The sequence below is a fragment of the Pipra filicauda genome, unplaced genomic scaffold, assembly GCF_003945595.2.
Source record: "Pipra filicauda isolate LSUMZ 115617 unplaced genomic scaffold, ASM394559v2 scaffold143_size2779998_pilon, whole genome shotgun sequence".
Lineage (NCBI taxonomy): Eukaryota > Metazoa > Chordata > Aves > Passeriformes > Pipridae > Pipra > Pipra filicauda.
In genome coordinates, this window is record NW_024103918.1 from 2,166,991 (window position 1) to 2,187,570 (window position 20,580).

A 20,580-nucleotide genomic window follows, 5' to 3' on the forward strand; every position below is an offset into this window, starting at 1 on the left:
CATTCACCTGCTGCCCTCTGAGCCTCTTGCTCTCTGTTCCTTATCGAGACTGCCCAAGTGAGAAAATAACTTCCAGAAATCCACCAGCACATTGATTAAAACATGACACGCACCAAAGGAATCAGATCTGCCTGAAACACACTCTCATGCTGGCTGCAGACTGTATATAGGATGGCAAGGACAAATAACCTGACACTGCAGCTTAATGATACTGCTTGCTCTTCCAGCTGCTTTCTCATTTGGTTTTGTTTGATTATTTCTTAACTTTAAGAAGGTCAACTCTGGAGGCAACTCCCCCCTAATCTGAAGCCTCCCAAAAGCTGCCTGTACAAGCCTCAGGGAATCGCAGAGCAGTAACACTGATGCTGATCAGGTTTACATTCTGGTTTGGATGTCGCCTTTTGGATGCATTGGCTGTGTAGACAGTGAGACTGCATCCACGGAGAGCAGAGAGCCAGAACCTCCCGTGGCTATGGCTCAAGTTCATATCCTGAAATACAGCAATGAAGAAGACAGGGCAAATATTCTTCCCCCTTAAAACCTTCAGATCATCTCAATTATTTGTGAAATTTCTTGCCAAATTATCCTATGAAGTGCCTGTTCTTGCAGGCTCACTCCCTGGCTCCTAGCAGTGCAGTCCAACAGCTGACCATTTGCTTGCTGAGCTGTCCAACCCTATTTTGCACATCACTTCCATTTAATTATCACCTCCAGAACAACTGGACCACCAGATTTTTTCACAAGACTACACCAGAAGATATTTTAGACTTGAGTGGTTATGGTGCTTACACTGTGGAGCACAAGCAGAAATAACATGCTGAGTATGACAGATCCCTACAGAGGACCCAGAGAGAAGAAGCTCCAATCCAGCTGACATCCTAAGCAAGCAGAGAACAGCTCCCAGAAGCCAGTGAGACGGAAGAAAACACTGAACATTGTGTCTCTCATTTAAGGTAAGAGCAGAAGGTACCCCTTCCCTTTGTGTGGAGCTGTCAGTCCACCAGAATATTGAGTCATTTAACAGGATACCTCAGGGACAAGGAAAGGATGAACAGTCTTGCTCGCTCCTACACACTGTGCCCTGAACACCTGTAGCCTTCACACAGTTTTACAGAGAGAGGATCCTTTTATCTTTTCTTCCCTCTCAAGCACATGTAACCCAGACATGTTCCATCCCAAAACAGTCCGCCCGCAGTAATGGTCCTTTATAAAATATTATATTGAAAAATCACTTTTACAAATTGAGTACCTCTTTCGACCTCATTTTTTAATGTCTGGTATGGATTTCTATAAATCAATTATATCACTGGATTTATGAAACATATGTTCTTATACATAAGAAGCTTAAAATCCAAATTTGATAAGTCTGTGTCTCAATATGTTTTACTAGTGAGGCACCCGAGGTTTATTCTAACATTTAAGAAAAGAAAAAAATCTTGGTATAGAGTCTAGAGTCATGGACTGAAGTCAGAAATCCAGAGCTTCAGGCATTCCAGAGCTGCCTGATGTGCTAGGCAGAATGAATCTGTGCTCCTAGAATATGGGGAAAGCTATGACTGATTATGCTGCAACACTTTACCAGGAAGAAAACTGGTCTGACTTATGCTTTTGCTTTCAGTCTTTAACAAAGTGTTCGGAACTATCGATGGTTTGCATTTGGAGAAGGAAAAAAAAAACTCAATTGAAAAACAAAGTCTACTGTCACTTAGACCAAAGAATCAAGAATAAATTTCACCTAGCTGCTCCTTAAAGAAATCAGAACAATAATAGCTGCCTACAAAAACACTACCTTTTGGAGTGCAAAATAATGACTGAATAGATGGTGTAATCTGATAGCAAACAACCAGACTGAATAATTTTCTTACATAGCTCTGAAAAATCAAGATATGTCTAATGAAAATAGACTCATCATTTCATTATTCAAGCACAAAAAATGCAATAGTAGAAAAATGAATGCCCGGATTGCTATCAAGAGGGTGTTTTATGGGCTGTAAGCCACTTGCTTTGTGGGTTATTCAGCAAAATGCTTTAATATTAGACTTATCATTTTATTTTAACTCTCATTTCTTAAAGATCCTACTATCATGTTTTTCACCCAGACGATTTGACTGCATCCCTGTGTAATTAGGGAAATGCAGAACTGCAGCCAAGGAAGCACCTAATGACGGGGTGCTGCTCAGCTCTGCAAAGGCCCTGCTCAAGGAGGGTGGATGGAGCAGTTTTCTCCAAGCCTGGCTATGCCTAACCCTTGTTCACACAAGGATGAAGAACTGGAGTCTCTCTCTCTCTGTTCAGCTTACACAAACCCCAGGAAAACTTGCAGCCCTGTCCCTGTGTGACTATATTGATGTCTACGTATGAGAGATTTAGTAGTTTTATTAAAACTGTCGAAAGCAGAGTGAGGGCTTTAAAAGACACAGTGAAATACCTGTAAGCTGGAATCCTCTACAGATAAGAACCTGAGCAACCTGCGGGTGCTTTACCCTTGACAGACACTGCATATACTTGCTGTTTGTCAAGCAGTGAGTAAAAAAGCTTTCCAACACGGCGCTAGGATAGTAGCGTGTTTAGCTGGAGCAATAAAGTTGTTTTGACACACTTAACTGATGAAGTTGTTGAGGAAGGCAAGCTGTTTTGACTCTGGATGTCTGGTAGTTCTTGGTGAGGTTGAGTGAAGACACAGTTCTTGTCAATTAAGCACGACACGAAAGCAAGTCAAATTGCTCTGAACCAGGACAATGTGGTGTGTGAGCTGACAGTGGAATTAAAGGTACTCCAGGTGGGTAGGTACACAAATGAGCTGGCTGGGAAGGGAAAAATGGACGACGAAAGAACGACTCTGGAACTACTCCCTCAGGTGACATTCTGATGCCTACCATTTGGTTTCTCCCTGATGGGACCATGAGCCAGACAGCTTTGGGCACATTTGACTAACAGTACAGTTTTGGGTTTTAGTTGGACAACTAGTTAATTTGCTGGATTTTTTTGCTTTTGCTGGGCAGAGCTGCCAATACTAACTGAATAAACTGTGTGGTGGAAGAAACCTTGACCATGGAGAGGCAGCCAAGCTCACCATGGGCTTTGTCCCTCTATGACATGCAGTAGCTTGAAGAGGCATGCAAGGAGAAGGACTGAGGTGGGGGCAGCAGTTCCTCTTCATCTGCAGGAACTGTACCTGTACCCGATAAAAGCTATTCCAGGATGGAGTGCAACAGCCTTGAGGGGTAGGAGACACTGCTCCTGCTGGGCTGTACAGCTTGACACCCCCAGCACAGCAGCTCTGCCATGGCCTTCGCTGTGCCCAAAGGCAGAACTTGGCTTCACTTTGAGCTACCTTCTGCTGCATCTCCTCACCCAAAGCAAAGCCTTGTTCCACAGAAGGTTCTCTGAACTCACACAAAGTACTGTAAGTAATCCAGGAGTAAGCACTAGCAGGTAGAATGCCAAGAGAAGGTACTGCTTGGGGAGTCCTTGTCATAACCTGGCCTTTGTTGTAGCTCAAAAAACAGTCTTCAGCCTCCACCTCCCATGTGAGATATGGGGGTATTTTTGGCTGTAACGAGAGAGCAGTGCCCTGGCGACCTCAGTTGTGCTACATGAATATGAGAAACACAATTCTTGGTTCAGCCATTTACAGCGGTCAAGAGTGGCAAAACCCCCTGCTGATATCCTCATTCCCTCTGCCCAGGTACAAATGACTGCAGATGGGGCAACTGAGATGCAAACAAATGCAAATGAAGAGAAACATTTTACATTTCAATAACCTCAGGGAGGAGAAGGCAGGGTTGGTGGGGAAGTGATGTGTTTACACATCACCTGAAAATTTCTCTGTTTGCTACAGCAGGTGTAAGGAAAGAGTGGGTTTGTTAAATACACGGACTTTTTCGTCCATCCATTCAGGTCAGTCAAAATGATCTTTTTTAAATGTATGTTCCAGTGATGAAGAAGGCCTAATGCTTAATTAAAATGGTTTTCTAGTGACTGGACTATTGAACATACTTGCAAAGCAAAAGTTAACTGAACTATTCAATGCAAAGAGTAACTACCTGACAACACTGCTGTAGTCACCATCACGACTCTATTATACAGATTAGTCACTATTGACAAAATATTTTCGAACCTAATGAATGTAAGTGCAATAATGAGCTGTGCGTTTCTGCCTCTCTAATAAAGGGGAAACACGACATTTATGCTCAGAAGCCCCAAGACAATTGGCTTGTTACAATAATTAAAATCTGTCAGAGTTAAGATCAGTAGGATTCTGTGTCCACAGGGACAGGATTTCTCAAGCAATAGCCCGAGACCAGCAGACAGCCACGGCTTTACTTTGGCTAAATCTCCGATATAATAGTTCTTAATTGTGCTTTTAGAGTAAGAAATTTTAGAATAAACCCCAGTAATTTTATAGTAAAAACATATCCTCCCCCCAAAACTCACCATTTGCTTACAAAGTGCTGCTCTTCCTGAACACCTATGGGATATTAACAACTGCAGCCAGCTGTGACCAGCGATACACGGAGAACGTGTATTATGCTACAGCTGGAAGATATACAGATTGTGTCTTTAGTCACACACACAACTTTGCCAACAGTTAAAGCCGGTACCAAGTTCAGCGGCCAGGCGCCGCGAACGCCCGGCTCTCACTCAGCATCTCCATCAGGCCCGCTGCTTTCGGGGCCCTGCGCCGCCTCTCCCGGTACCGAGCCACTCTCCCGGCAGGCGCATCCCGGCGCGGTGGGGGCGCGGGCAGCGCTGCTCGGGGATCCGCCAGCCCTGCTCGCTCCTTCGGACCGACTGTAAGAAACCCAGCCGCCGGCAGCAGAAGTTTAATGGGTAGGAACGGGACCCCCGACGCCGCCGGCCCGGGGCACCGACGGCCGGCGGTCCTGCGAACCCGCGGGAGCCGGAGCGCTGCGGGGCGGGAGAAGCGCCGGTCCCCGGCTCCGCGCAGCGGGGCGGGCGGCGCGACCGCGACTCGCCGGGATGGGAGGTGAGCGGGGGGACACAGGGAGCCGGACGCCCCTCTACTGCGAGGCCCCCGGTTGTCACAGCAACGCGGCAGCGCCTCTCCCCAAACTTTGGTCGCTATAACGACCGGGCCGCGGCCGCGGCATCCCCCGGGCGGGCGGTTCTGCGCCGCGGGGCCGTCGGGGCGGCGCTCACCTATGGTGGAGACGACGGTGCCCACGAAGTAGAAGGCGCCGGGGAAGTCCCAGCGGGGCCGCAGGGCGTCGACGCGGATGCCCGCGGCCATAGCCGCCTCGTAGCTCCGCAGGAAGGCGCGCAGCTCCGGCAGGCTGATGTTGAAGATGCGGCTGAAGTTGTGCAGGGTCCGGTTCCAGCGGAGCTGCGCCGCCGCCTCCGACGGGCTCTCGAGGGCCGAGAAGACGGTGGCGCCGGCGCTCAGGTACGCCGCGATGAGGGCGGCCAGCAGCAGGAACCGCCCGTTGTCCTCGTTGAGGGGCGCCAGGCGCCGCCGGCGGCAGGAGCCCGCCGCCCCCCGCGGGGGCATCATCCGGTGCGCGGCGCGGCGGGCGCGGCGGGCGGCGGGCGGCCCCCGGCGGGGGGCGCGGGCATGGGGCGGCGCCGCGCGGAGCCCGGAGCGGCGGCGGCGGCGGCTTCGCTGCAGGGGCCGCGGCTCTGAGTCATCCCCCGGCGGGGCTGCCCGCCCGGCTGGCGGCGGCGCCCCGGGGCCGCTCGGCTCGCCCGCCCGCCCTCAGCCCGACGCCCCGGGGCCGGGGGCTGCTGCGGCGCGGGCTCGGCGGCGCGCCCCGGCCGGCTCGCTCTGGCCATGCGGGGCGGCGGCGGCGGCGGCCCCGCCGCGGGGGAGACGCCGCGGGGAGGCGGAGGCGGAGGCTCCGCGCGGCGCCCGGTCGACGGCGGGCGGAGGGCGGGAGCGTGCGGCGCGTCCCCCGGGGAGCCGCATCCCCGGCGGGAAGGCTCCCCCAGCTCCGCCGCCGCCGGTGCCGCCCGCCCGGGCCGGGCCGCCCGAGCCGCCGGTGCCGCGCCCCCGGGGCGCCGCCGCGCCCGGCCCGGGGGAGGGATGGGGCGGGACGGGGACGCCCTGCCCGGCCCGGCCCAGCCCTGCCCGCCGCTCCCCAGTTCTCCGCTGCCACCGCGGTCCCGGCCGGTGGCCGCCCCCCCGGGCGCGCCCGGGAAGCAGGGACACGGGAAACGCGACCGCTCCCTCGCTGTGTGTGCGATGCGCCTTTGCCGCTGCGGGGGTTGTTTGGCTTTGAAAACATTTCTCTCGTGCCCCGTGCCAAGAGGGGTGTTTTTAACGGAGTGGGTGCCGGTCGGTGGAGCGCTAATTAATTAATTTTAGTCATTTCTAGGTGCGCGAATCGTTGTTTCTGATCTGACTCCAGATTTTGGGCTGCACAAAATTGGACCCAAGAAAATGATAAATTTTGGGTTCGGTGCCAAATGCCCATTCAATCTTAGCCACTGTATGAAAGGTGGCTTCGCCCGTTCCCCCCCCCCCCCCCCCCCCCCCCCCCCCCCCCCCCTCAATCTGGTGTATTCTGTCTTCGCTGTTTGCCTTGGAATAAACACTGTAGCCTTTCTTATCTGTTACGCTGCAGTAAGAACTGCAGTCCTTCCCTGGTAGACTTGAAGTAAATAATTACATTCGTATTTTTTAAATAAAACGAGAATTCACACTGATAAAATATTGCAAAGAGATGGGAGTGATGCCAGTCCTGCAAACGTGTGTGTAGGGGATGATAACACGTGTAGGAAAGATCTGGGCTTGGAGGAGCAAATCCTCCCCACGATTTACAGTTGCCAGTGTCAGTCTCACTGCAACGGGAGCTTGTGTCCTGGTTTATGGTTTTTTATAGCCTAAGTTCTATTTTTTTAATACAGGAAAATATTTGCTGTCTCTAGGTAGCTACTTGATGTCTTTTAGAAAAGGGCTATTTGCCATCACTAGGACTTCTCCATAGCTGTTCTTCACACATTTATTTCTTATTTTGGATCTGAGAGATTATGCTTGGCCATGAAATTTCACATTACTGGCAGTTATCTCTTGGCCACATCTGTAGTGGGAGAATTTCCTCCTTTTCTAGCAGACCGTTTATACTTGTCAGGTGAAGAAAATAGCTTGTGTTTACAACTATGCTTCCTAGGAAAAGGCCACTGATAAAATGCGAATACTTAGTTTACAAAGTACTCAAGTATCATATTTTGATAGCCACTAGCATGTTTAAACTTTGGTTTTTGCCACTATTGCTTTTGTGCTAAAGCATTTTTTTCAGAAGTGAAAGTGTTTAGAAGTATCAAAGAAGATTTCCATCTTCTGTTGTGCTCAAGGCAACCAATACCACATGCAACTCTTAAGAAAAAAAGTGTCTCCTATTTCAAAGTGTCAGTTGTGTCCCATTATAAATACTAAAACTAAGTAAAAATAAAATAATTAAACCAATAAATCACAAACCCAGTAGCTGTGAGAAGTAATAGTAGATCTCAAGGGCAAAAGAAGCAGAAAAAAAAACTGGCAAAGTATATCTGGACTAATCAAAAGCCTATTGAAATGAGTGGAAAGTCTCTCATGGATCATCAAGGGCTTAATGTAATAGGTCAGATATGGACCATTTAATGACAATGTCTATAGTTAGAAATAATTTCCACTCTGGTAATCCAGGAATGATTACATGCAATCCACTGTGCTAGAGTATGTAAAACTAAGCTAATTTATCTGAACATGCAGGAATTTTGTTGCTGTAGATGGATATTGGGCTTTGGATTCCTGGTACTTTTGTGTTTGCAGGGGAAATGAGACTGGTTGGTTGGGATTTTTTGTTGTTGTTCTTTTATATTTTTCCTGTTGGAAACATTGAAAAAGGAGAGCCCAGTTTTCTGGAGTCCTCAGCAATTTTACCTACTGTGAAAGGTCAGTGATGTTTTTAGTGAGAAGCCAGTTAGCGAAGTTTGTGTAACTCGTATTCTCATCATTCTGTTCATTGTCCCTTCTTGGGTGATGGCAGGGCCATAGATGGGGATGAAAAGTTGTCTGTTTCCTTAGGTGACAGGGCTGAGTCTTTTCCAAGCAGTCGAAGCCGACTGACTCTGTGGTGGCCTCTCTGGAGATATCCCGCCTGGGAAAGGATGATGCTGGTGGGATGCTGATTAGCTTGAGGAATCACATAATAGATAGGAAAGCATCCAGTAACTTTCCATGAAGAAAAAAAAACTAAGCTGAAGCAGCAAGGAATGTGGTTTAGCTGCTTCAGCATGGACAAGACAATATTTCAAGCATCACCGAATCATGGTTTCTAAGAATTCTAGCTGTTGACAGATTTTCAAAATGTTTTGACAACTCATTTCACTAAAATTTTTTTACTTGGAGTCTTGAAAATTTGTCACCATTTTGCAAAAATACTTCAGATTTTTTTGGTTATAAAGGTAGGGGAAAAAAGTCTATTTTTTTGCATTAAAGTCCCACAGAAAATGTATGGTCCTTTCCAAAGTAACTAACTCCTGGAAAAGCTCCATTAGCTGTACACAAATCCCCCAGAGCTACAGGACTGTGGCTTAAAAGAAGGTCATGGCTTTGATTGCTCTGATCCAATACCAGGATTTGTTTGAGGAAACATCCTGAAGCTGCTGCTGCATCCCTACTTGGGCAACTCTCTTAAAGGCAGTTATATGGTTAAATGAATGATGTTTTTATAAATTTTCTTGATTAATTGAATCAAATCTCGAGGGATTTGGTGAAAACATCACTGTGTTTAAAACCATTTGCCTAGGATTTTTTTAAAAGCTGATAGTCAGCTGTAAATTGGGTTTTATGCTCAAATTGAGCCCCTGCACTGTGGGCATATTGTATAGATGGCACCAGCCATTTTGTTTGTCAGGAGGCCAGTGTTTGTGAAAGGGATTATTTTAATAATCCAAAAGTGATGTTTACATTATTATCTCAGTTGATTAGAGTGAAGCTTATGCAAAGAAATGAGATGCATTCATTAAATGTTTAATTAAACTGTTGTCTGAAAATAGGTTGGAATATTAAACATCCCACCTCATTATTAAAGAATAAAATTTAATATGGTATTTTAAATCTGAAACAGCCCAGTTACTGCTATTCCTTTCAAGGGAATAGTTATCTTTTTTTTTTTGTGTGGGTAGAATCCTTAAATACTCAACCATAGTTTGACTAAGTGATTTTACAAGCAACCACATTTTTTGACTTCAGGGATACCAAGACCTCCACAGTTGTATTCTTGATTCCAAGACAAGCTTTTGCACATACATGTCCCTACTGACTTTGCAGCAAATATCTGCTGAGAAACAAATATCAAGTACATAATTTAGGAGCTTTTTACCACTATATTGCCATGGAAGTGTCCCAAGTATTTATTTGGAAGTGTCTCAGGCAGTTGGAATGTGAACATGCCATACAGTCCCTGACCTGAAATGTACAGCTTGTTTGGAGTAGCTGGACATACTTTCTACCTTGACAGTGCCCAAAGACAAATAGATTTGTAACTGTTACTGCTGGAATTGATGTGCAGATGTTCTTATGTTGCTCTTTATACAGCTCAGTATCGACTGTTTAAAGTAGTTTTTGTCTGTAATATGTGCCAAAGAAATTACTTTTCAATGAGTGGCCTTATGGTTAGCCTGGGTGCTCAACAAACTTCGTGGGCAATGAGATTGCCCTCTTCTTCAGTTGTACCTCCTACTGGATTTAGGAGACAGTCTCTTTGGTATTACTCTGTAATTAAAAGAAATGGAAGAGGTAGTTGGTAGTCTATGCAATCAGGGCCTGGGTAGCATTGTGAGCAAGGGTTTCGGTCACAATCCATAATAGAAGTGAATATGCCTATTTTTTAAGGTGGAAGCCTGGATACTTTGGGATAGAGGGTGAGACCTTCCCGGTACTCTACTTAAGTACAGATTGGGACAGTGAAAAATATACTAACTGCAAAGTATTAGGGGGAGAATGTGTGTTTCCATGGAGCCTTAGATGTTACTAATGTCTCCTCACCCTCTCAGGGCACTTTGGTAGATTTTGAAGCAAAAGACCAGCGTTGTGACCCAAATGGCTTTTTATGTTCTCGTGTCTCCCCTCTGAATTAGGGTGACCTTTCGGGGAGGGGAAAGAGAAAAAGGCAGGCTTGTAACTGGTCTTGAAGCCATGAGTTACCTGTTGCAGACAGATGGGTTGAAAACCAAGACATCTTATGGATTGACAAGCAGGTGGTCCACCTGGACTCTTGGGATGAAACTGTTGTCAGGTACCTGGGCTGTGTAAGCCCTAGTTGCTCTGTCAGTAACACTCTGTCTTTCATGAGAGCAGAGCTGAAGAAGCTGATGAGATGAACTTGAGAATCCTTTGGGAACCGTATCTTGTACTCCCAATCTCAAAATCAAGTCAGGGTCAGAGGTAGGAGTTAGCCATGTGCAGGTTTTGATTTGCTAGTTCTCACTGCCAGGGGATGCTAAGCTGTGTCGAAATAGGAGTACTGTTAACCAAATAGGTGGGTTTTTTACTAGGAGAATGTTTCTGCATGTTTAAGAGAAACAGAAAGCATTTGCTGTTTAAGTCAGAGATTCCTGCATTCTTCCTGCTAATTTATGAATAGTTATGCAATGTCTTTTTTTTTTTTTTTTATTTTTCCTGAGGCCCAGTCATCTAACTACACTTTCTCACTTTCGCTACTCTCACTCAGAGAATGATCTAATAAGCACTGGCAATTACATTCAATTTAAATGTGATGAATAGCCAATTTCCAAAGGCCTGATGCCGTATAATGCTCTGAGCATCCTGATCACATTAATATGTTCTCACTTGCCTTTAATGTCAACGGAAGCTGGAGGCACCCTGCGTCTTGTGCAGGTAGTTCTGTATTCAGATGACTTCTTTTCCTCCCAGTCTTTGGTGGTATGAAATTTTGTATTTTATGGGAAAACCTTCCACTCTGGTGGCTTATGCTCTTTCTGCATTAGTTGTGCTTATTTGTTTTCTATTCTTTCTCTGTGCGGGAAAATCTCAGTCAGTGTTTTGGCATGCAAAGGATTTTTAATACATTTTAATAATGGAAAGCTACTGTTCTATACAGCTGAGGGTGATGCAGTTGTGTAATATTCCTGAGACCCTACAAAGGATAATTTCCGAATGCAGACCTCACTGTTGAGTTCGTGTAGACTATTAGGCAACAAACCAGTTACCTTCTTGGGTTTTTTTGGATCTTACCTTGTTCAGCATAACAGGAACGTGGCCTTTCAGAAGACATCAGCATTCTTCAGCTCTCCAAGTGAACAGCTGAATTCTTGAAAGGACTGAATGGCCAGTTGGGCATTTCTGCAACATGTCATTTCTCTTGACAAGAATTTGGAGGAAAGAAGACAAGCTCTTTGTAAACCTTTCTGTTGAGATGAGAGAGGTGGCCCCTGTGTTCTGTAGCTGAGGTTTAGAGTGCAGAGGGGAGGGATGGATGGACAGATGCATGGATGGATGGGTGCAGAAACCTATGGAATGGGATTGGTGCAGCTCCTGAGAAATCTGCATCCTCCAAGTCCATGCATGCCTGTGTACCGATGAGCTGCAGGGAGCTTGCCAGGAAGGGAATTAATTTTAGGGTGTGATTTGGAAAATGATTCAGTTTAAAAATTGCTATTTTTGATGGGCTACTTTCAGCTGGGATCCAGTCCTCAGCATGTTCCCAGAAGTACTTGCCTTGCTGCAGCAGAGCGTGGTGAAGAGTGGAGGAGGAATGTCTGTCTGGGAGCCCGGAGTCCTGAATCTCGTGATGCTACTGAGACAACAATGATGGGAATGAGTCCTCCTTACATTTCATGTCCCTTCCTGCATTTGACAGGTGAGTGCTTTAACCTAGCTGGTTTGATGGACATGGCAAAGGTAACTTTCCCACTCTCCCTAGGGGTTCACTATGCTCAAGGGAAGGTGCAGGCATGTGGATCTGGAAATGGGGCTGCCGGGCAGACAAAGCTGCAAGACAGGCAAGTCTACATATCCTGTATATATAAAAGTCAAGGACAGCTTGAGAAATTGTCAGAAAAAGTCGTGAAATGGCAAACAACTTTATCATGCCATCTGAAGATACACTGTATGTGTTTTACGGACCCTGGGGCTACACAGTTCCTAGAAATCTCTCCAACCAGTGGCATTGAAATGAAACCTGCTAAGCTGACACTCACTCCATCAGGATGAGGCTTTACAGAAGTTCAGGACAGGCAGCCTTTGATCACAGCACTGAAGAAAATATTGGCAATCCCTTTGGCCTGCCAGATTTGTTTTCTAGAATGAGAAGCTTCAGAGCGCGATCCTTGCTGATTACAACTGTCAGTTATCAACAGACAGGTCAAAATGTCCCTTCTGCCCGGGATTTGTCCCTCTTCTTTTTTTCAGGTACGTGCTGGCTGATGGTCCTCTGAGACCATTTACCCTGCTAAACTTTTCCTAAGCAGGTTCCACTTGTGACTAGGCAACTTCATACAATTTGGTTTGTTCTCGAGGATGTGTGGAGTCAAAGCATGTGGCTCTGGTTCTCATGCAGGTATCAGGACTGCTGATATTTTTGGGAGCATTAGCATTCATCACATTAGCATTAGCATTCATCACACATTTATTGGTACCTGACCCAAGGCTCCTGGCAGTGACCGGCTGGTGTGTTTCCTGGGCCGTGGACCAGATGAGACATATGTGTGAATGTGTGCATGTGTGTGCATGCAGATAATTTCCCTTGCATTAATAAAAAAAGTGAGCCTACAGTTGGTTGATCATCAGTGTATCCATCCAATGTATGGCAACTTGTGTTGAGTAACCAACTTTACACAAGGTCTCATTTTCACTCCCTCCTCTCTCTTTTGTTGAGCATTGCTAAGAAGTGGAAGCATGGATCATTTTCTGAGTTGCTTCCCTGCTCCTGTTCACCTTCTGACATGCAGCAGGTGAGTAACCCAGTGACAGGCTGTATGGGAAGGCTCTGAGATCCAGCAAGAAGGTTCCCGAGGCAGCAAAGGGGTGCCACTCCCTCTCTGGTTCACCTTGCACACAGCAGAGAGTGTTGACTGTTCCACTGTGTTAGAGGGGAAGAAATGATGGTAAAAAGGTACATTGTGCTGCTTAATTATTATTTCTTTTGGGGGGAATATTTGTATATGAAGAGACATTATGGTACATTCTATATCTAAGAATCAGGCACATAAAAGGAAATCAACATCGTCTTTAGAGCAAATTCTAAGCTTCTCCTAGGAAGCAGAAGGTGAAGAGAATGTGATGGTGAGGAGGGCTCCCTTTTGCAGCTGTCCATTCTTGCTTCTAATGTGGTGAGCAAACAGGGGAATGTATCAAGCTTTAAAAAAAAAGTAAATTCTAGTTTGCTATGTAGAGGGTTTTAAAGGACCTTTCTTTACAGATTAAGGTTTTCTGTTATTTATAGCCACATAAAAGGTGTTTCATCTGTAATACCAATACATTCTTTGTGCATGTTACGAAAGAAAGACAACTGCTGTGCCACTGAGCATGCAAAAATGTGCCAGGGAAAACATTTGGGACCAGAGCCATTTTCATCTCTGGTCTTCTTAGCCTGGAAATGAACTTCAGTCTCCCATTTTCCTATTTTTTGAGATGGCCACTGGCCATATGCACCTAGGCACTAGAGGGAAACAGAATGAAGAAGTTTGGCAGTGTTTTGCAGTCATTTCACAAATGGGCAGTCAAAGTGGTGGAAAGGGAAAGCGATTAAACTTCTTGCAGGGGATTTAATCCACTGTAGGTATACTGTGACCAGTGCTGTCACTTTGGTTTGACACTGGGGTATAATTAAGCCCTTAACAAGTACTTATCTGGTGAAAATTCATCAGTTAAAACAGAAATAAAAATACACAATGAAGAACATACAATATTGAAACCAAGCTACATGGTGTACTTCAGATAAGTAAGAGCTTAGGTAAGGAATGAGGTGAACATAAAAGAATAGTGGGATGAGAAATGCCTAAGAGTGGACACTTCAGAAGTGGAGTAAATAATGGTAACTCTGAGAGCACACGGTGCCTGAGAGATCACCTCTGTAGCTCTGCATCTCTGAGAAGTGCAGGAGGTATGGATGGAGAATAGAAAGGTTTCTGAAAGCTTTCTTTAAAAAGGTTTCTGAAAGCTCAGGCTTAGAGTCTTCTCTGAATATTTCCTCCCAGCTGCACAATCTCCTTGCTGGCCCTTCAGGTTTGTTGACTTCCAGTTATGTGAGATAGTCACCATGGTCTGGCGCAGAGGTTGGAAGGTTTTCAAGCACTGCTTGCCAAACTGTATTTTAATTTTCTAAATCAGAAGTTCAGTGTGCTAATAGATGTTTTGGAGATGTGAGATCTTGTTCCTCGTGAAAGAAAGCTGCCACTGGGCAACTGAGTGTCGTGTTCCCCCAGTAGGCAGGGGCTGTTGGGTTTCCTTGGACTCTCAGCTGTATCTCAAGACAGAGCCATTCCCATTTTGCCATGACTCTGTATCAGGTTCAGCCCCTGTACCTTCTGATGCCACCTTGCTGTCAGCTCCTGACTCCTGGTCTAAGAGCCAGGTCGTCTGATTCAGGCTTAGAAAGCATGGGGGTTTCTCACCGGTTATAAGCTGATTTATTACAACACCTTGACCCACTAATTTCTCTTCCAACTGCCTTGCTTACCCTTCTGACCTTGGTCCTGTTTCTCTCCTTAGGCTGAGAAATATTCCAGAATAGAATGTCTTTTATTTTAATACGTTGTCACAACTGCATTGGAGATTCAATGAAATCATGGCAAGCTTCCCACCATCCACAAAGGAAATAAAAGAGAATCCTGCTGGTGTGAGAACCATTGTACTGGGGAGATCTTGCCATGCTGATAATGATAGAAGAAAAAAATGCTCTGCTGTGAAAAAGATACATTCTAGCAAGCAGTCTTCATTGCTGTCCAAATGCCAGCGTGGCTTATTATTTTCTAATGAAATTAAATATATTTGTGCTCTCTGAAGTTGACTGTGTTGATTTAATTTGTTTTATGATCAAGATTCTAAATTTCATATCTTTTATGTTTTATAAGTAGTGAGCAGGGATTTAGCTGCATGAGGCGTATTAATATCAATACAGTTAACTCCCCATGCACTTTTCTTTAAAGACTATTTTATACATAACAACATGGAATTTCACCTCTATATTTCTCCTAGTCTCTGCAGGAAAAAACAGTGATAGCTAATCTGAAGGCATTATTATTTTTTTATTATTGCTCTCAGAGCAGTAAGCATTTTTTAGTACTCTGAATTTTTCCTGCTGACAAACAGGCAGTGTGTAACATAGAAATCAAATAGCTGCTTTATTTTGTGGTCAAACTGGGGAAAGCAACAGAATGATCTCAGGCAAGAAATCACAGATTATTCTTTATTTTTTGTGATTTCAGTGTGCTGTCTTTAGAGTTTTTTCTTATAGAACTGGAATGCACTAAGTTATGGAGATACTTCTCCAGTCTTAAGTATTATTAGAAAAGGAATATTCACTTTTCTAGAGGAAATATTCTGTGTCTGCTTCCTTCCTCATGAGTAAAAATGATTCAAATACCCTTGAGAATGGGAACTGGGGGAAAAAAAAAGGCATGCTTTCAAAGCAAAAGATGTTAATTTTATTCTTTCCTTGTCCTTACGAACCATGTTTCTGACTTTCATCCCAACCATTAAATTTGTCTCTCTGTACTAAAACACAAATGTCACATCTTAAACACTTGTCCATCCAGGAGAACGGAACAATCTGGGGATGATCCTAGATGATTTTAAGTATTTTCCAGAAGAAGGAAAAGTCTCTCAGCATCACCTGAAGACTGTTGGTGGATCTTGGTCATAACGAGATGTTCTGTTTGAGCTCAGCCTGGTGAGAACTCTTGCCAGAACAGAGTCTGTGCTGTGGGATAAACCAGCTGGCTGGACCCACAGCACGGTGTGCACTTTGTAGGGTGTTATCTGTGGGATCACACCTGTATTGTGCTTACCCTCAAGTAAGAAAACATTACATTTGTCAGAGTTAGGCTTCCTAAAATTTACCTTTCCTGTTTTGACTTGTGATTCAGATAAACAAAATTCAGGTTATTCCGATGGTACTTCACAAGGGTTGGACTCGTGATGGCTCAGTCGCAATTTTCACCTGGTGAAACACTCCTTTTGCTCTGAACTGAGTACATTCCATTTGGCAAGCATGGAGTGTCTCTGAAGCTGTGAGTTTCTGGTCAGGAAGAAGATGGTGCACGGAACCGGTCAATGGTACTGTTGTGTATTAATCCCACTAAGCAAATACTCTCATCTATGATCAAGTACTGAAGTTTTAAGGGGCTATTGCAATAAAACAGAATGTAAATCATCGCCTTAACACAGTATGTAGAAGCTTGCGCCATGGGATTCAGCCTAACAACAAAGTAAATCTATGAATCATCTGGAAATGACTGAGGAGATGAGTGCCTGGATTTTATCAGTTGAGTGTTAAATAATCATGCTCTGCCAGTGTGTGTGCCCAAGTCTCTCTCTATCTCACACACACACACACTGGAAGTGCATAGCTGATGGAGATGTAGCTCAGGAGTTCATTATTTGGCAGTTGTAGGACTTATGAATCCTGAGGACTGCCTGACCTGAAGATACTTCTTCTAGGCTTCATCATATTTACAGAATCGCAGAATCGGTCAGGTTGGAAGGGATCACAGTGGGTCATCTCGTCCAACCTCCCTGCTCAAGTAGGGTCATCCCAGAGCACATGGCACAGGATTGTGTCCAGGTGGTTCTTGAATATCTCCAGTGAGGGAGACTCCACAACCTCTCCAGGCAACATCTTCCGGGTCACTTGCACAGTAAAGAAGTTCCTCTTCGTGTTCAGGTAGAACAATCATTAAGACAGAAATTCCCATTGTATAGCACAACAGCTGCTGCAGATTAACTCCCACGACCACCTTTTCAACCTTTCTAGGAAAGCATTTCGAATTTTGTACTTCCAAATGCTTACAGCTCATTCTATCAGAACAAGGCAAAAAAGGGAGAAAAGGCCCGGCCTTGGGACTGGTGTCAATACATGAATCAGAGGGATGAAGATCAGGGAAAGAAAAGGTATTTTTAAGCTACAGAATAATATTGGCCCAAAAGCAAATGAGTGTGTACTGCCTATGAATACACTGAGAGTCAATATTTGAGAATGTTCCTCGCTATTGAAGTAATCAAGTTTTTAAGTGGTGTTCCAGTAGGAGGAATGAGAGCAAAAAACTGCACTTCCTGTGAGGTGGAGTCTGAAGTGTATTATGTAAAGTGATGTCTGCAATAGCGAAAAGCTGAATTTAATGGCAAAAGGGCCCCAAAACATCATCAGATATTTCAAGTTGGATAACATACAGACCTCAGTCATATATATCTCTTCCTGATCACTGCTAAATTGGGTGTCGTGTTTCTACCCTCTTTTCATGGCAATATTGACTTTCAGGAGTCAAATAACTACTGTAAGCTGGCTGGGGAATGCATTTAGGAAGAAAGGCTAGGGTTGATTTTGCTAGAACATCCTTATCAGTGGAAGCAAAAAGTTACATCTGTTTTATGTTACTAACATGAAAGCTCCTCAAGGTATCCGTCATTCAGAACCCAGCAGGAATTTTCCAACTGAGGAGGAGAAAGAAAAATGTTTACTAAAAGACAGATTGCAAACATCAAGCTGCCTGTTCTGTAATTGATCTTTTACACTGAGAATATCCAGAAGATCTATACTTATGGTTAGACTGTTATTTGGAAAGCCAGTAAAATACATTCTGCTGAGAACTGCTTCATATTAAGCCTGCAACCTAGGGATCTTTTAAAACACAGCAATTACCTTGGATGTTCATTTCAAGCCAGACACTGCTCTGTACATTTAAAGCAGTAATTTATCTTTCGGACCCAGAGGAGGTTTGGGGTTTTTTTCCCTTGCATGATTAAGAAGCATAAAAATATGACAAAGGAGAAAAAAGGGCTATTAGATAGGTTTTTGTTAGATGTCACACTCTTAGCTCCTTCCTGAATGAAGAGAGGCAAAAAAAAAAAAAAAAAAAGGCACCTCTGTCCTCAGAAGTCTGGAAGGTAGGTGTAAATGTTCTTGAGTAGGGAAGCTGTCAAATTCACTGAGCACCTAGCTCAGTGAAACATGATGGGAAAGCCCAGAAATGGGGGAATGATGGTCACATGCCTTAGTTATTGGCTGAACAACCATATTGTCATTTTTAGGAGATGCACTTCTACACTTTGTCATATTGACCTTTAGTTTCTTATCACTGCAGATTGATCTCCTCTTGTGTGCTCTTTTCCCAGCCTCTTTAATCAGCATTTTCTTGATGAGAAGATGACTAGTAATTAGAAGATTAATTTCTACTAGGCAGAAACTCAAGTCTTTATCAATCATCCCTTCAATTGCTGCTGCTAAAAGATGCAGACATGGAAAAGAGATTTAATATTTACTGCCATGCTTTCTGCCTTGTAACATGAAATTACATCCACATCTCCTAGGCTTCTGTCTAGTACTTATGCACAAACTTGTTGTCTTCTATGCAGCAGCAAAGAAAGTAAAGAGGATGAACAACCCTGTGGTATCTGAGCACTTGCTGCATTCGCCTGTTCCATTGCTTCCGTAAGGCTGGAATCCTCTTCAGCAAAGCACCTTTCACAATCATTTCCCAACAGAGGCGTGATAGCTATAAGCTATCTCCTTGTCTCTGATATTAAATTCCCTGATATTAATGGATTATGACCTTCAGCATTGTCAATATTATTGAGAACAATATTGTGACACTGGAAACTCAATCAAACCTCACCTTTTACATTAAATGTTACAGGGTTTCTACCTTAGCAATCTGAAAGGAAGCAATTATCCTGGATTCATGAAAACATCTCAAATGTAAAAGACACCAAGTAATGATTGTTTTCCCTTCACCCCCTAAGAAAGCAGATAATTAGAAAAGAAAATAAATAAAGACCCTGGTGAAAGAAAAAGGTATATAGGTGGGGGCCACAGGTCCTTCATAAGAAATTCTACCTGCTTGCATCTGCACAGTGCACTTGCAGTTCAGCAGTTTCTCAAAGGCAAGTGGGTTGCCTTCACAGCAGTTTTTGATGCATCTTTTGGGGGACCCGAGGCTAAGAATTGCCCAGCTGTAATTTGCAATTCTACTTGCTACCTGTTTCCACACATGCAATAAAAATTCCTGTACCCTCTTATTTTTGAGCATAGCTGGCTAAAGGCAAGGATCCCCAGGGAAATCTAAAGCAAAATCGTGTTCCTGTTTTATGACGACAGTTAACTTTGAATTTAAAAACAAATAAAAAATTTCTAACTTAGCCCAAAATGATGCTGGCTTTTTGAATGAAAATTTCAGAGTTGAATAATTGGAATTTTGATATCATCCCATATGTGTTTATGAAGCAATATTGTCCCAAATGGCTAGTGATGCAGTGCTTTCTCAGTCCTGCTGAATAAATCTATTTTAAAAGTCAATTCCCAGTAAAAGAGTTTGAAAAGCTACTCTCGCTATTGGCTTTATTTGCAACAGTAAAAGTCTGCCAATTTCAGGCTTCATCCTGAAAACACTGGGAGCTCAGTCCCTTATCCTGCAAAGCCTTTCATCGCAGGCTTAATTTTGAAACACATGAACAGTTCCTAGTGACATCTGCAGAGTAAGTCATCTTCAACAGCTTCAGTTAAGCACACCATCCCCCTGGACCAGAGTGATTTGTTTGTATGTTATTCGGAGCACAGCACTGTAAAAAAAATGTTCACCCGTAGAAGGTATCTGAGGAGTTGTTGACTGTGGTGCTCCATGGAAGGGAGTGGGGCAGGGGAGCGGGGACCAACTATAGAGAGCAGTGGCATTTGGGAAGAACAGGAGGCTTGTGTTCAGGCATTAAAACTCATACTTTTCTTCATCCCAAAGATTTGGTTAGCTGGAAGTTTATCTTGTTCTGGGAGTGTGTTCAGGCCAAACACCGTGTCAGGCTCCCACAGGCTTTGTGGGTTTCTGCTTGTTTCAGAGGTTTCAGTTCCCCTACAGGCTTCTGCCCAGTGAGGGAAATGCTGCTGAGGTAGAGGATGGAATGACACAGTATTGTTCGGCCCTCAGAGATGTAAATGGATGCTGGTGAAGGAGGATCTTCTGCTACAGCCTAAAACCTGGCACAGATATCGCTTTGCTGCACTGAGTGCCTTTAATCTGATGGAGCCTTCTTTATTCAAATGGCATCGCTCTCAACTGACATCAGGAGTGAAAATCTTGAATAGAAATATATTTGTCTGTAATTGTAATCAGATTTTACAAACTTACCCTCTCTACTACTTTGGCCGTGCAGTGATTCCTTTCATGTTTGTTTGGGAAGAAAGCCTGGTAGGTCATCGCCTGTAGGCATGAATTGTTCTGTAGGAAGGAAGATCTTGTGAGGGCAGGTGCGCAGGAGACAAATGGATGGTACGGCCTTGCGTTGACAGAAACTGTTACTGGCATGGAAGAAGTTTAATTTCAATCTCACTATAAAACATGAAGCCAATAGCTTTGTGGATAGTGAAACTCATACTGAACATACTCATCCAAGCCTAAGGAACATGA

General features: G+C 44.4%; 2 protein-coding genes across 3 annotated transcripts in view; one reads left to right on the forward strand and one right to left on the reverse strand.

The window, feature by feature from the left end:
• KCNK12 (potassium two pore domain channel subfamily K member 12) overlaps positions 1-5,515 on the reverse strand; it is a 28,706-nt gene extending 23,191 nt beyond the window's left edge. For both annotated transcript variants that reach the window (XM_027712991.2, XM_027712992.2), the window contains exon 1: positions 5,164-5,515. In XM_027712991.2, the coding sequence (XP_027568792.1) occupies positions 5,164-5,515 (352 nt within the window). The remainder of the gene's footprint in view (positions 1-5,163) is intronic.
• The window catches only part of LOC113983650, a 26,170-nt gene extending 13,334 nt beyond the window's left edge, over positions 1-12,836 (forward strand). Inside the window, exons 2-4 of the mRNA XM_039378699.1 lie at positions 4,495-4,734; positions 4,838-5,407; positions 11,645-12,836. Coding sequence (XP_039234633.1) covers positions 4,495-4,734; positions 4,838-5,407; positions 11,645-12,178 — 1,344 coding nt within the window. The 3' untranslated portion in view covers positions 12,179-12,836. The remainder of the gene's footprint in view (positions 1-4,494; positions 4,735-4,837; positions 5,408-11,644) is intronic.
• The last annotated feature ends 7,744 nt before the right edge of the window (positions 12,837-20,580 follow it).